At 40.7% G+C, this 13,598-nt stretch overlaps 1 protein-coding gene across 19 annotated transcripts in view; it reads right to left on the bottom strand.

Annotated features, from left to right (window-relative positions):
- fryl (furry homolog, like) overlaps positions 1-13,598 on the bottom strand; it is a 99,079-nt gene that overhangs the window by 10,811 nt on the left and 74,670 nt on the right. For 9 of the 19 annotated variants that reach the window (XM_074636151.1, XM_074636150.1, XM_074636135.1 and 6 more), the window contains 7 exons: positions 13,084-13,194; positions 12,745-12,921; positions 10,946-11,146; positions 8,944-9,135; positions 6,902-6,937; positions 4,447-4,874; positions 588-795 (listed from right to left, as the gene is read on the bottom strand). In XM_074636151.1, the coding sequence (XP_074492252.1) occupies positions 588-795; positions 4,447-4,874; positions 6,902-6,937; positions 8,944-9,135; positions 10,946-11,146; positions 12,745-12,921; positions 13,084-13,194 (1,353 nt within the window). Of the gene's footprint in view, positions 1-587; positions 796-4,446; positions 4,875-6,901; positions 6,938-8,443; positions 9,136-10,945; positions 11,147-12,744; positions 12,922-13,083; positions 13,195-13,598 lie in introns of all 19 variants that reach the window. The other 10 variants (XM_074636138.1, XM_074636141.1, XM_074636146.1 and 7 more) reach the window with 5 other exon arrangements.

Raw genomic sequence — 13,598 nt, 5'->3', positions numbered from 1 at the left:
CTCTGACCTCAAGATATGTGAATGAAAATGGGTTCTGTGGGTACCCACGAGTCTCCCCTTTACAGACATGCCCACTTTATGATAATCACATGCAGTTTGGGGCAAGTCATAGTCAAGTCAGCACACTGACACACTGACAGCTGTTGTTGCCTGTTGGGCTGCAGTTTGCCATGTTATGATTTGAGCATATTATTTTTATGCTAAACGCAGTACCTGTGAGGGTTTCTGGACAATATCTGTTATTGTTTTGTGTTGTTAATTGATTTCCAATAATAAATATATACATACATTTGCATGAAGCAGCATATTTGTCCACTCCCATGTTGATAAGAGTATTAAATACTTGACAAATCTTCCTTTTAGGTACATTTTGAACAGATAAAAAATTTGGGATTAATCTGCGATGAACTATGGACAATCATGCGATTAATTGCACTTAAATACTTTAATCAATTGACAGCCCTAGAAAAAACATATTGCTTAGAATGCTCACTAGTAAACAAGATTGTAGATATAAAGATAAAGAGCAGTCCTGCCAACCAAAAATGCAAAAATATTCAAGAAAAACACATTTAAAAGACACTTACCTGAAAGAGTCTGGAGAACACGTGGAACGTGTAAACAGCAGAGGAACCATCTGTGTCTGACAACATCTGGTTGACATGGCAACGCCAAGCATCTTCCTCATTGTCATAGGCAACAGGCTGGAATGCCGCCAGGATGGCAGAGAGGAAGGGCGAAGGGGGCGGAGAGGCCTGAATCTCTGGGAAGCAGTCTGCGTCACCTTCATCTTGACTGAAAAACACACAAACACGGGGGGGGCGGGCAATAAGCAACAATCCGACATGTTCCTCACTCCGCTCGGTCACTACTGAAGGACAAATGTAAACACACACACATGCTCATACTCAGCGCGCTGCAAGTAAACAACCTCACCTCGCGGTATCTCTGCCTCCCTCGCTGCAGATTTTGCTGCAGTATATTGAGAGCTGTAATCTACTGCAGTGCTCTAGCACAATAACAACATATGAGCTATTAGCATTTTAGCATCATGCAAACATCTCTCTCTCCCACACACACACACGTACTGATACTCACAGGCCTGTCGGACCAAACAGCCTGAAGAAGCAGACAGAATATAAGTATCTAAAGCCTGCGCTACCAAGCGCTGTAGCGGACACAGTCTCTGTCCTCATCCTCACCCCAACTATCGCTTCTCTTTTCTCTTTCCCTCACTCTCTCCCCTTGTCTGCAGCTCGACTGTGCTGCAACTGCTAACAGCACTAGCGCACTGCACACCCATCCCACACAGAACTGCAGAGAGCTCTATACGAGCTACTGTAGGCACATTACACACACACACACACACACACACACTTTCTGCAAAACACAGCTGCCAGCTGCCAGGCTCGCAGTGGGAGAACGCTGGTGAGTTGTTTTTGTCTTGCTCTCTCCCGTTCACATAAATCCTCATACACAAAAAACACTAAACTGGTTAGTGTGTCACGCTGTTTTCAGACAATTACTCAGAGTGCACCCCGCTAACACGCTTGCCTATCAATCATGCGTGGCTTAGCTAAATGAAAGACCTTGACTACAGTGATGTAGGCTAGTAACAGGCTAAGTGAGCGACTCTCTGTGTGTGCGTGTGTGTGTGTGTGTGTGTGTGTCTGCATGTTTGTTCAGTGTAGTTTTAAAACCTGAATTTACAACTGTCCTCCAGCCAGAATTGGCCCACCTTGAAGAGGGAAAGATAAATGTGGATTGGAGTCAGTCCACCGCCCTGGCCCACCGTCATAGCTCCGGTCCACATGGGAGCCGTGCCAGAGAAGAAATTACCCATCAGACCATCTCACAAGTATTCATCTCACAACCACCTACTGTCATCCATAAAGCAGCCACACCAAAACTACTGTTTTAACAACTGATATGACTTTTTATCACAATAAAAACATTGAAAATTATAATGTAAAAGCTTGTGATTTCAATTAAAAATTAACAAATGAAAGCTCTGCTGCATCGTAGGAGTGTTGACATTGCCTTCTTAAAAGGTAAAATATGTAACTTTTCTGCATTAAAATGTCTAAAAACGACTACACTTATGTTATATATTTTGTTGGGTCATCCCGAATGTTTCCAACAATTTTCAAACCAGAGAAATCTGTCATTTTAATCAAGGTGCGTTTCATTAGTTCGCCTGTTAATGGCGTCATATCCTCTTTGTGCATGCGTCAGTGTTGTGATTGTCTGTCAAAAACTGACTTTATCTGGTTTCACGCCACATTTTTACGTCACACTTTTTAGATGTTGGTGTTTTTTAACTCTATATTTTAACCGGATGAAAGGATTTTAGTCATTGGATGTCTGGATATGAAGTTATCAGAGAAACAAGCTGAGCAAACGTTAGTGGCAGCTCGGCTCACAGCCCATCCGGGATGTCCTGGGTCGCCCGAACAGTGTCGGAGAAACACAGATTTTCAACGTGATTTTTATTCGGTTGTTTTTTACCGGTTTGTTTTGGAGAGGAGGAGACCTCTGTGGTAAAAAACCTCCTGAATGATGAACACTGAAGGAATCCTAACAGGGAGAAGCTGACTGACATGAAGACAACAACTCCCATGATCCTATGCTGCTTCACCAACTACATGGGGGCATTTACAACTAGGGTTTCACCCTTTTCTCCCCAACGTGCTGCTCTGATTAATAACTACAAAGTGAACATACAATGTGATAAATCAATCACAATCAATCAATCACTTACTGAGCTGAACCAACAAATCTTGATGTATTTCATCTTGTTGCTAGATAACAGTTGAAACCACCACCTCACTCATTAAATATATTTATATTAAATATTAAATACGTGGCTTTTGCTGCGTGATGCAGCACTACTGCTTGTTTTCCCTGATGCTTCATAAGTCAGATATTATATTTCATAAAAATGTAATACATTTTTCTGATGTCAGTGGAGGCGCTCTTTATTTGAGGCGAGGCTGCGATAAGACTTCTCATTTTCAGCATCCTCTTTTACATCACCGTAGACGGTTTTCTAGTACCTCCAGTATGTTATGAGATCTTTGCCATTTCTCCCCTCATCTGAATTGTTTTACAAAGCAAATCTTTTAAAAAGAAAATGGTGATGCATATATCTTGCTTTGGTTTGTCTACTGACTGAAAGTATATGCATGAAAAACAGTTTCATTTATCGATAGCCGTGTTTCCATTCAATTGTCAAGCAAATTTAAAAAGGGAACTTTTGAAATGTTGCAAAAAAAGAAAAAGAAGTTTCGAATTAGGTGCGTTTTCATCAACTGGTTTGGAGCGAAAAAAGCGGTCAGAAGTTGGTGCTATAGGCTACGCGTGACTATAATCCTGCAGTAAACAGAGTAGAAGAAGAAATAGAGGTTGCGAACCGGAAACAAGACATGTCAGCGTGCCCATCTAACCATCTAAACAGAAAATCGGAGATAGGCCTTCAGGAATTTGTTCTTTCATGTCAGCTAGTATTGATCATATTTCATGTTGTCAGAAGACAAAGACAAGCTTTTGCATGTTATGGGAATATCCGAGAAGACGCCGACAGCAGAAACAGCTGATCGGTCATGTGAGTTTAACGTTCGCTACGTAAGAATTTATTCAGCAAAGGCGTTTCCATATCCTGTTTAGCGCATTAACTCTTTTTCGACAGACAGAAACCCCCTAAAGCGAGCGTAAAAACCTTTTTTCCCGCAATTGAGAACGTTTTTGCCGTTTTCATACAGCTTTTCTAATACGATCCTTCAAAATGCACGTAAAAATATGTGAATGGAAATACTGTGATTGACGGTACAGAAAATGTTAACAATACAAGCATGAACTCAAGTCATATGGAATGAAGCACCAAAGGGTCACGTCTGCATTAAAGAGGACCTATTATGCTTTTTTGTTTTTTCCCTTTCCTTTAGTGTGTTATTTTGTTTTTTGTGTGTATAAAAGTTCTGCAAAGTTACAAAGCCTTAAGTCCACGCCAAAGGGAGTTACTCTCTCCCCATAAAAAACAGTGCTCCTGAAACGCCTCGCTTTAAGTCCCGCCTTTTCTTCCATAACATGGTGATGTCACCACGTAACACATTAGCATAACGGCTAGTTTGGCACGCGCTCAAACAAAGCTAGTTAGAGCGGAGTCCAAAGAGTTTGGTTCAGTATGAGAAAAATAATGTTTTTTGAACATTAAAGCATGTGAATGTGTTCTAGTAGAAACCCAAAATACAAGTATGAACCTGAAATTAAGTATAATAGGTCCTCCTTAATATCAAGTAGAGTATGAAGTTGAGTTTATCAAGTATAAATTTGTCATTTAGGTTATAAATATAACATGTTTTATACAGATGGAGTGGGCATTCATGACATTCATCTTTTCAGATTCTCTGTAAAACTATGTGGTCTCGATCAAAAATATCTACTCACCTGGACATGCCAGAGAAGTCGGCTTCCTCCTCCTCACAGCGCTCATCCAGCTCCTTCAGGGCCTGAGTCACATCGTCCTCCCACCCAGAGCCACAGGTGCTGTCTGGGTCTGGATCTGGATCAGGCTTAGTCTCTGGTGGCATGGGCAGGGGCAGAGATAGAGGGAGGAGTGTTTGGGAGTCCTCCTCATAGAGGGATCCCGGTGGAGTGTCTGTGGCCGGCGGGGGAGGGGGGGCTGGATCCAGGTCTTCCTGAGGGTCTTGGGTCTCCTGGGGTTCCTGAGCATCCTGGGGATCCTGAGAGTCCTGCGAGTCCTGGAGGTCACAGAGCTCTGAGGGGTCAGAGGGCAGAGGGGGGGCGCTGCAAAACCCCATGTCCTCGCTCACGCTGCTGCTCAGCTCGTCCGCTGCCGTCATGCTCACAGCGTCCTGTAACACAAGCCAGAAGGGGGCGCTCAGGAGCAGATTGACAGATGATAACACATAAAAACATTTATATTGCGTGGTTGTCATGTATGGAGGACTTAAGCTGCCATTATAATAAATAAATTAATACATCAATAAATGACTCAATAAATAAAATAATAAACAAAGAAATGTAAAAGTAAAAGTCTCAATCATCAAATAATTGTGCAGGTTAATTTGAAAATAAATAAATATGCAAAAAAATTGAAAAAAATAAATAAAATGTGTTTATTTATTTGACAAATTACAAATGTTTGTATTCATTTATTTTCATATTTTATTATATTTCCAATTTATTCTTTTCTTTTTATATTTATTTATTTTTTTAGTTATTTACCTAATTATTCAAATAAATAAATATATTTGACTTAATCATATTATATATTAGCCTTTGCACAGACTCTGCTTTACCATGGCATTTGTCTCCAAATATTCTTGTATAGTTTCTATTTTTATTCTATTCTTATATTATGTACCTCCTATTATGTTACTTTCTATACTTATTTGTTTATTTCTATCCTTGTACTGCTGCAACAACCGGATTATCATGCTCGGGATCAATAAAAGGTGCATCTAAATATTAATTTTACTTATTTATTTTGTATTTTTGTGCATATTTATCTATTTTCAAATTAACCTGCACATTTATTTAAAAATATAGAATTTTATTTTAACATTTCTTTTTTTATAATTTTATTTATTCATTAAAATGGCAACTTTAGTCTTCCATACATCACATGAAAATGGCTCTTAATATCTTAACAGCTCTTCATATTTTAAAATATCAATTTGAGAACACAGATTCAAGGATGAGCCCCTCTCATAGGTTGAGTTAAGACGGCTATAGCCTATACTTAAGATCACACATTAGTTTAAATCGCACAAGAGGGACTCTAAAGTCAGCGTTTTTTACGAGGTTCACTTCCTTGGAGATTGCTCTTTATGTGACTCTATGAGCTAACGTCTCTCATGAGAAATTAAAGAAAAGGAAAAGAATCAATAAACAGAAGCCAATATCTATATATCACTGAAATGCCATTAAAAAACGTGACCTCAATGCAGCAGCAGCATCGTGGAGAAACGACGGTTGATAAACGAGATGTACTGTACATATCTGTATGGACAGATTTATGACCTGCTCTCCATAACTACACATAAATGATGGACGGTATTAGTGACATAACAAATTCATCCATCAGCAGTAATGAACGGTGAGGGAACAGTATTAAAATACAGAACTGAACATATTCATATGTGATTACATTAGAGACTCAGATAGAAGAAACTCCAGATAAATTCCGTATGTAAAGTAACAACGTTGACGTAAAGTACGTCATGGAGGAGGGATCTGAGAGGAGGGCTTCTAATTAAGAGCACTTGTTTTCTTCCTGTCTTGTTTTTTATTTTTTATTTAAAAGTCTAATGCATTAGGAAAAAGGGAGTGTGGCAGACAGCCAGTACATCACAGAAGCAGCAGCTATATTACAGAAAGCTTTTAGAAGTGGTCGTGGCCATCCTGGAGGGAATGAGTAAGAGTATTGATGGTTTTATCTCGGGCTCATTACACTAAGAGCCGGCGCTGTGATGGGGGAGATGTCCTTGGGATGATATTGAGAGACCGTTGGCTGGATCTAGTTACTAGAAAGTTGTGTTCATTTCTGTGTATAAAGCATCGTCACTGAGGGGAAGGGACAACTAATTACAATAAATATCAATGAGCTCAGACGATCCCTATATTTAAAAGGTAAGAGACTGGGCCATTTGACTCCTCGACTAAAGAAATTCTTAGTTGACTAAAGAGGTGGGAATCACCGTCAGAGGCCCCACGATACGATATTATCATGATACTTAAGACAAGATGATCTTATTGCGATAAAATGTTTTGCGATAAACAGTGGAAACTGCTTACATTGAAAAAGTTTGGGACAGAATCATTCCTATACAAACACTGTTTAAATAATTCACTTATAGTAATCAAGTAGTCTGCTTACAGTGTTCATCGTCGGCCTTTTCATACATGAAAACATCTGGAAAAACATTTCAAAACTACGTTAGACTGACGTTAATTACATTTTTGTTTTGCTTTTTACTTTACTCTCTTGATACTTTGCCTCGCGGACCGTCTGCTTTCCAGCTGGATGCCTGAGGCTGATGCTGCGTGCACATTGATATCATGACGGGAAAAGGAAAGTCATCTCTGAATACGCACAGGGAAAAGGCACCTGTGGTTGAAGCCGCCCTCATCAAGTGGATTGATAATGCCACGTAATGGCACGTAATGCCCCCAAAGTGAAACTCTGCCGACCGGCTCCTTGGCAGCGCAGCGCCGGCAGCTCATGCAGATCGGCGCCCGTCTCCCACCATGCTGCTGCAGAGTGAGAGAACGGGGAGCCCCGGCAAAGGGGCGCCGTTCTGCATGCACGCTTGCGCTGCAGAGCCGACAAAACGCGGCAACGCCTCACTCTTGGTGAGGGGAAAGGCAGAAGAATCAGCAGCGAGCTACTAAATAGCAAAGTGGCCCGTTTCATTACTTTGTATTCATGTAATAAATATACAAATGTCAATTAGATGGTAATCTGCATGAGAAATGATGTACATCAACAAAAAATGCATTATAAAAATCATCTGCTTATAGTGATCAATTTGACCCCGACAGACGTGATCACTATAAGAGGTTTGCATGGTATTGCGATTTATTACCTTTTTTTTCCCCAACTGCAAATCTGTTTTATCTAATAAGATACAGTTCTCACTCTGTTCATCTCAGAGTTTTCATTCACATATCTGGAGGTCAGAGGTCAAGGCACCCCTTTGAAAAAGGCCATGCCAGTATTTCCTTTTTCAGGTTTCAAATGATACCACTATCTTCACTCTAGCTTTAAAACTGAGCCCGCTACAACCTCTGAAATATCGCTTCTTGACGTCCGTATATCGGACAATAATACTGCCACACAAAATATGGCGATACTATACCGTATCAATTTTTTCCCCACCCCTAGTCAACTAACACTTACACTTTAATATGATTTTGACAACTAATCGATCTATAAAACTGAGTTTCCCCACAAAGAATCACCCAAAAGCACCACTTTAAATCTGGTGTTTAACAGAGATGAAGTTATAAGTTTCTTAGAAATAAGTCAATAGGCATGAAAAAAGCATTAATAACGACTAATCCACTAAAGAAATCTTAGTCGACTAAGACCAAAACGACCGATTAGTCGACTAATCGAATCAGAGGGGGCAGCCCTAATTTGACTTTCATTCTGTAATCCCCACACTGTGTGCAAACGCAAAGAAAATATTTGACAGATTAATCGACAATGGAATGAATCGTTAGTTGCAGCCTTAAATATAATATACTCACCATTGTTAGTACAAGGGATAAACGTCAGTAGCAGTGGATAGCAAAGCTGTTCATCACAAGACAGGCTATGGCATGTTAATATGGTAGCAGATTAAAGGGGTGTAATTGTTTTTCAGTTAAGTGCATTCTTAAAGTTAACACACCACTTGTATGGACTTATACTCACGCATGCGTCTGCCGAAGATAATGGAGCTGGTGTCCATTTCACAAGATTTTAATGGAGGATTTAGTTGGAATGGTCAGTTGCTGTGTTATTGGAGGCGAGCAGTGACAGCTAACCTGAGGTGAGCTTTTTGTTTTCATCTCTACCCGAATCACACAAGCAAGCAAGCCCCACCACATAACTATTAACCACATGTACCATTAAAAAAAGGAGCAAGAGCTAGCCTTCAGCACCCATACCCAGAGCAAAGCAACAAAGCAAGTGGAGGCAGGAGGAGTCAGAAGCAGTAAAAGCACCCTTTACCCAACAGCAGGCAGACATGGTTACAGAACCAGCTCTTTTACCCCACCTAAACCTCCATAAAGGCAGCTGATCCTCTGTCTCAATGACAGACGAAGCCAAGAAGTACAGCACATGCAGATAAAGGTTGAACAGAAGAAAAAAAAGGTTAGCTAGAAAGCACCCGAGCACCACAGTTTATTGCTGCCCCCGATTGATCGCACCTCAGGCAGCTGGCTGCTGGCGCTGTCTGAATGGGCCATCTCCAAAATGGGGCTATCCAGTCGAGGGAGGGAGGGGTGGGAGGGCAGGACGGTTGCCTCCTCGGTCAGGGCACTGCTGGATGACTCTTGAGACTGCTGCAAGGAGTCCACATGGTTGGACGCGGTGTCGTCGGTGGCAGAGTCACTGTTAAGCTGGAGAAGATAAAAACATGAGGACGGGTTAGCTCCTCTGTTGAGACTCAGTGTAAACAAACACAGATCGTATTATGTCGTCTGGTTAGGTAAAAACCTTTATTAAAAGTACACCAAGGGGTAAAGCTGTCACTTTGTCAACACAGAGACTGAATAAAACCTACTTTAGGAGACCTTCTAAAAATTGTTGATACGGATTTTTTTTTTAAACTTATGCTAAGATGGTAGGTGTCTTTAAAGCATTCTGCTTTAATGCCAAATAGATCCTTCACAAACCTTAATGCACCGATATATATTGTTAACACTTCATATGACCTTACTGTGGGGTACAACCATAGACTGTATATAAATATGGATGACATGACAGCTACCCAAAAGTGAAGCCGAAACATCTTGATCGCCCCCTGGTGGCTGGCTGCAGTATACGTAGGTCTTTCCCCCCCCCCCCAAAGATGGTTTCTGTCATTTTAGGTAGTTCTTATCATGCTGATGTTTGTGTAAGTGTTAATTTTTCTGATAAGTGTGGTTTTAATTAGTTATTTGATGCTATAAAAAGGGGGCGGGATGTCATGATTGACAGCTACTCCGAGTGACATAGTTGCAGCTGGAGGCTCTGAATTGTAGGAACGTCCAAATTTTTAACTTAAACTTTTCATAACCATGATTGTCTGTTTCAAACATAGTCTGTATATAAAGATCTGTATATACAGACTCCAGGGTCGTCCATCTTTATATACAGTCTATGAGTACAACATACTTGAATGATGGGCTGGGTTTGATATGTTAATATACAAGGAGCTTTTATTATTAACTACACTAGAGCTGATGACTAGTTTAGAATCAACTGTCCAGTGTGTTCATTATGTTTGTTATCTTGTAGAGTTACTTTAATACCGAATTAACTTTTACATTGCTAAGTCTTTTATTTGCAGGTCCAAAGGGTTTCTAACAGTTATGGTTTTAAAAGACATTACCAATGTTTCTGTATCAAGCAGAGCATGACATTTAGTCATTTTAGTCTTCCATTCAATTAAAATTGTTTCAGGCAAAAGGTAAGTTCATGCTAACATCAATAATAGTAATTATATTATAATAAACTCTTAGTTTAAACACACATAAATGCTGCATGCTCATTTTCTTTAGTGGTACAGAGTAATACTGGAGGACTACAAACATTTTTTGGGTCAAATATCCACTAGAGGCAAAAGCTCATTCTCTCACCGTGCACTACCAAGATCAAGAAGAGCAGAAGAAGAGAGGAAGAAAACAGCCCCATGAATAGACTAAGGGAAAGCATTTCATTAATGGCAATATTATTATTATTATTGTTAGCAGCTTTGGCTTGCAAAGCAAAACAAAGCGAGGAAGAGTTAGAGTCAAGCGGCCAAGAAATGCAAAGAAACATGCTGTTATTCTGAATACTTCTCATATTTTATACTATTTATAAAAATGTAAATCTTCTCTTCTTGTTAATAAAAATATAAATTATCAGTGATTCACTTTGAGATTAATGTATTGGAGTTTTCCTAAACTGAACTTACCTATCAGAAAAATAAATCTGATAAAGGATAACAGCATTAATCTAGCAGTCAGAGGAAGAGGGACGGGGTTTGAGGTTTGAAGGGGGGGCATCTACCACCACCACCACCAGCGAAGAAGCAAAGCATCTAGCCCCCGTCCACACCGGCAGCAGGTCCAGCTCAGGACGCGCACACACACACACGCACACCATGCCAGCGGGCCGTGTGAGGAGCATGGTGGGTTGTATGGGGGGGGAGGGGGTTGGGACCCTAACTAGAGTGAGACTTACAAGGCCAGAGCGGGTGAGAATCTGGCTAGCGCTCAGTACCTCCTCCTCAGACGATTCATCCGTGTCCTCGTGGTTGGTGAGGTTGAGGCTCGGTGTGCTGCCGGCGTACTGGCACTCCTGCAAAGACGGCGTGTCCCCTTTGTCCATGCTCTCCAGGGAGCGGCGGCGCACCCCCCAGTTGAAGTTGTCCATGCTCTCCCCCTGCAGGATAACCGAGACAACAGCAGTGAGACACAATAGTAAGAGTCTGCGGCAGATTTTACAAAACAAGGAAACAAAGCACAACACAAACACATAACGTATATTAACCATCCACAACAAAAACAAATAATAAATGAATGCATGAGATGATTTTCCTCCACATTTTGGGATGGTAAAGGATGCAAAACTATAAAAGAAAAGGGTTCACAACCACAGTAGGCACATTTCAAATCAAAGAGCACTACAGCACTGTATTTAGAGACAACACGGGGAGACACCAAGGGGCACTGCTGAGGACGCCTTCTCTAAAAAGCTTTCTGGCCCGCAGACTTACCTGCAACTCCTTGTGGCAAGAGAAGAGAAGGAATAAGTGTGTTAGTAGACTTAAGACAGTTACAAAACACAGAAATGTTTCTACTACAGACAAATCAGTTGGACAAACAAAGACATTAATGTTGTTAATCTGGAACAACACGACTAAATACAGCACGGTCAAAAGCAGTGATGAAAAGGGGGGGCTCCGATCAATTGATATTCAATGTGAATAGTTTGATCGGTGGTCTCTCTAATGCCAGGATCAGACTACATGATATTTTTGACGTCTACGATGTTCACTGTCAGATTAGAAGACTGAGTGTCATAAATTCTTGTCGTGACTTGGCCGCCGACACATGACGGACTACACGTCGGAAGTTATGACTTTATTGTCGTAAAATTACGACCTTTTTCTCGCAATATTTTGACTTTATTCCCGAAATCTCAGATTTATTTCCCTCAATGTGGCCCTAATACTCCGTCGTACATTTGCACTTTGGCCCTCACTGCATTAGACTTATATACTATATACTTAGACTATAAACTGTGTTACCTTCATCACAATGATCAAATGTTTTGCGGCTCCAGACACATTTTTTTTTGTTGCCTAAAATGTCTCTTTTGATAGTAAAGGTTGCTGACCCCTGCACTAGACGCTGGCGCTCAGTGACTCAATTGGACCAAAAAAGGTGCCAGTGCCCTCATTCCACAGTTGCACGACATGATTATCGCATGTGTCATATATTTATGTTTATGTATGTACAGTATAGCTTGGCAATATATCCCACTTCAAATGTATTTTTGTATGCATTTCATTACATATATTAGGCCTACATACATTTTCCACAGTTTGTACATAAATGCATATTTGGTTAATAAAACCTTTTTATGAAGCTGTTGATAAAAAATCTAATTTTACACAAATATAATATTGCATATATGCTAATCTAATCCATATTGCGATTTTGATAAAATTAAAATTTTCTGATACGGTTTCCCGCGATTGGTGATCGGCAGCAAAAATCCTGATCGGAGCACCCTTATGAAAAGTAACTAAGTATGCGAGCACTTGAAAGAAAGTAAAAATTGTGTTGCATCAGGGTCCCTTCACTCCATACAATTTGAGTGGATTTTAAAATTGTGGTCTTTAAAGATGATTTATGCAAATAGTTATACTGTCTACCCATTAGCTCCTCTATATGTCCTTCAATTTATTATCTTTTCTTAATCAGAAAACGGGGCTACTTCACTTTGACACACGCATGTTTACTGTCATTTCTCACCTCGGCATCCTCCAGCTCCACATCTAAGAAGTCAAAGTCCTTGAAGACACCAAACTGCTGCTCGCTGCCTGCGTCTTCTCCCAGCAGCTCCTCCTCTCTGACCACTTCCTCCACTGTGGGGATAAGACTGGTCTGCTGGTCTGCAGAGTCCAGATCCTCATTGGACGAGAACACCACCTGCACAGAAAGGAAGGAGGGAAAGACACTCTTTGTTGTCAAAAAGTAAAATACAACTGTTCGAAAACATCGAAAACTATTCAAACAAAAATGTATATCAAAATCAACAAAAAGACAATGCAGTAACAACAGCATTATCCTTAACAGTGATTTTACAGAGACCTTGTCAGAGGCTTTAGAGTAGGAGAGGAGTCTTACAGATGGGTTTTTGGGAATGCCAGTCTCCGGGCCACATAAAGACAGAACATTCATCAGCCTCTCTCTGGTTCTTCTCTGTAACAACAACACATAATCACGATGAGAAAAACCTGTTTTATTATCTGTACAACATATGACCCACTCATCATCTTCAACATTCATCACCAGGTCCATAAGCAACCCAGAGTGAGAGAGTAAAGCCCCTTTCACATGAACTACAGCCCTGAACCTGTCTAGATATTACCCCGGAGGAGCTGTGTGTGAGAAAAGAAATGTCCGAATCAGTCGGATCGGACATTAAACAGACTTTACCCTGCCAGCTCCCTGGCACAAAGTCTGTGTAATGTCCGATGTGTGAATAGAGATGCTCATTGTCCGGAGAATTCACAGCGAGTGGGCACGTTGATGACGTTTTTCAATCATGCAGCTGGCACAAAACCGGAAGAAAATAAACATCCGAAGCTGAAGAAGAGGAATCA

The sequence above is a fragment of the Sebastes fasciatus genome, chromosome 5 (genome assembly GCF_043250625.1).
Source record: "Sebastes fasciatus isolate fSebFas1 chromosome 5, fSebFas1.pri, whole genome shotgun sequence".
Lineage (NCBI taxonomy): Eukaryota > Metazoa > Chordata > Actinopteri > Perciformes > Sebastidae > Sebastes > Sebastes fasciatus.
The sequence above is the reverse complement of the archived record's forward strand: the minus strand, read 5'-3'. Positions and strand labels throughout refer to the sequence as shown.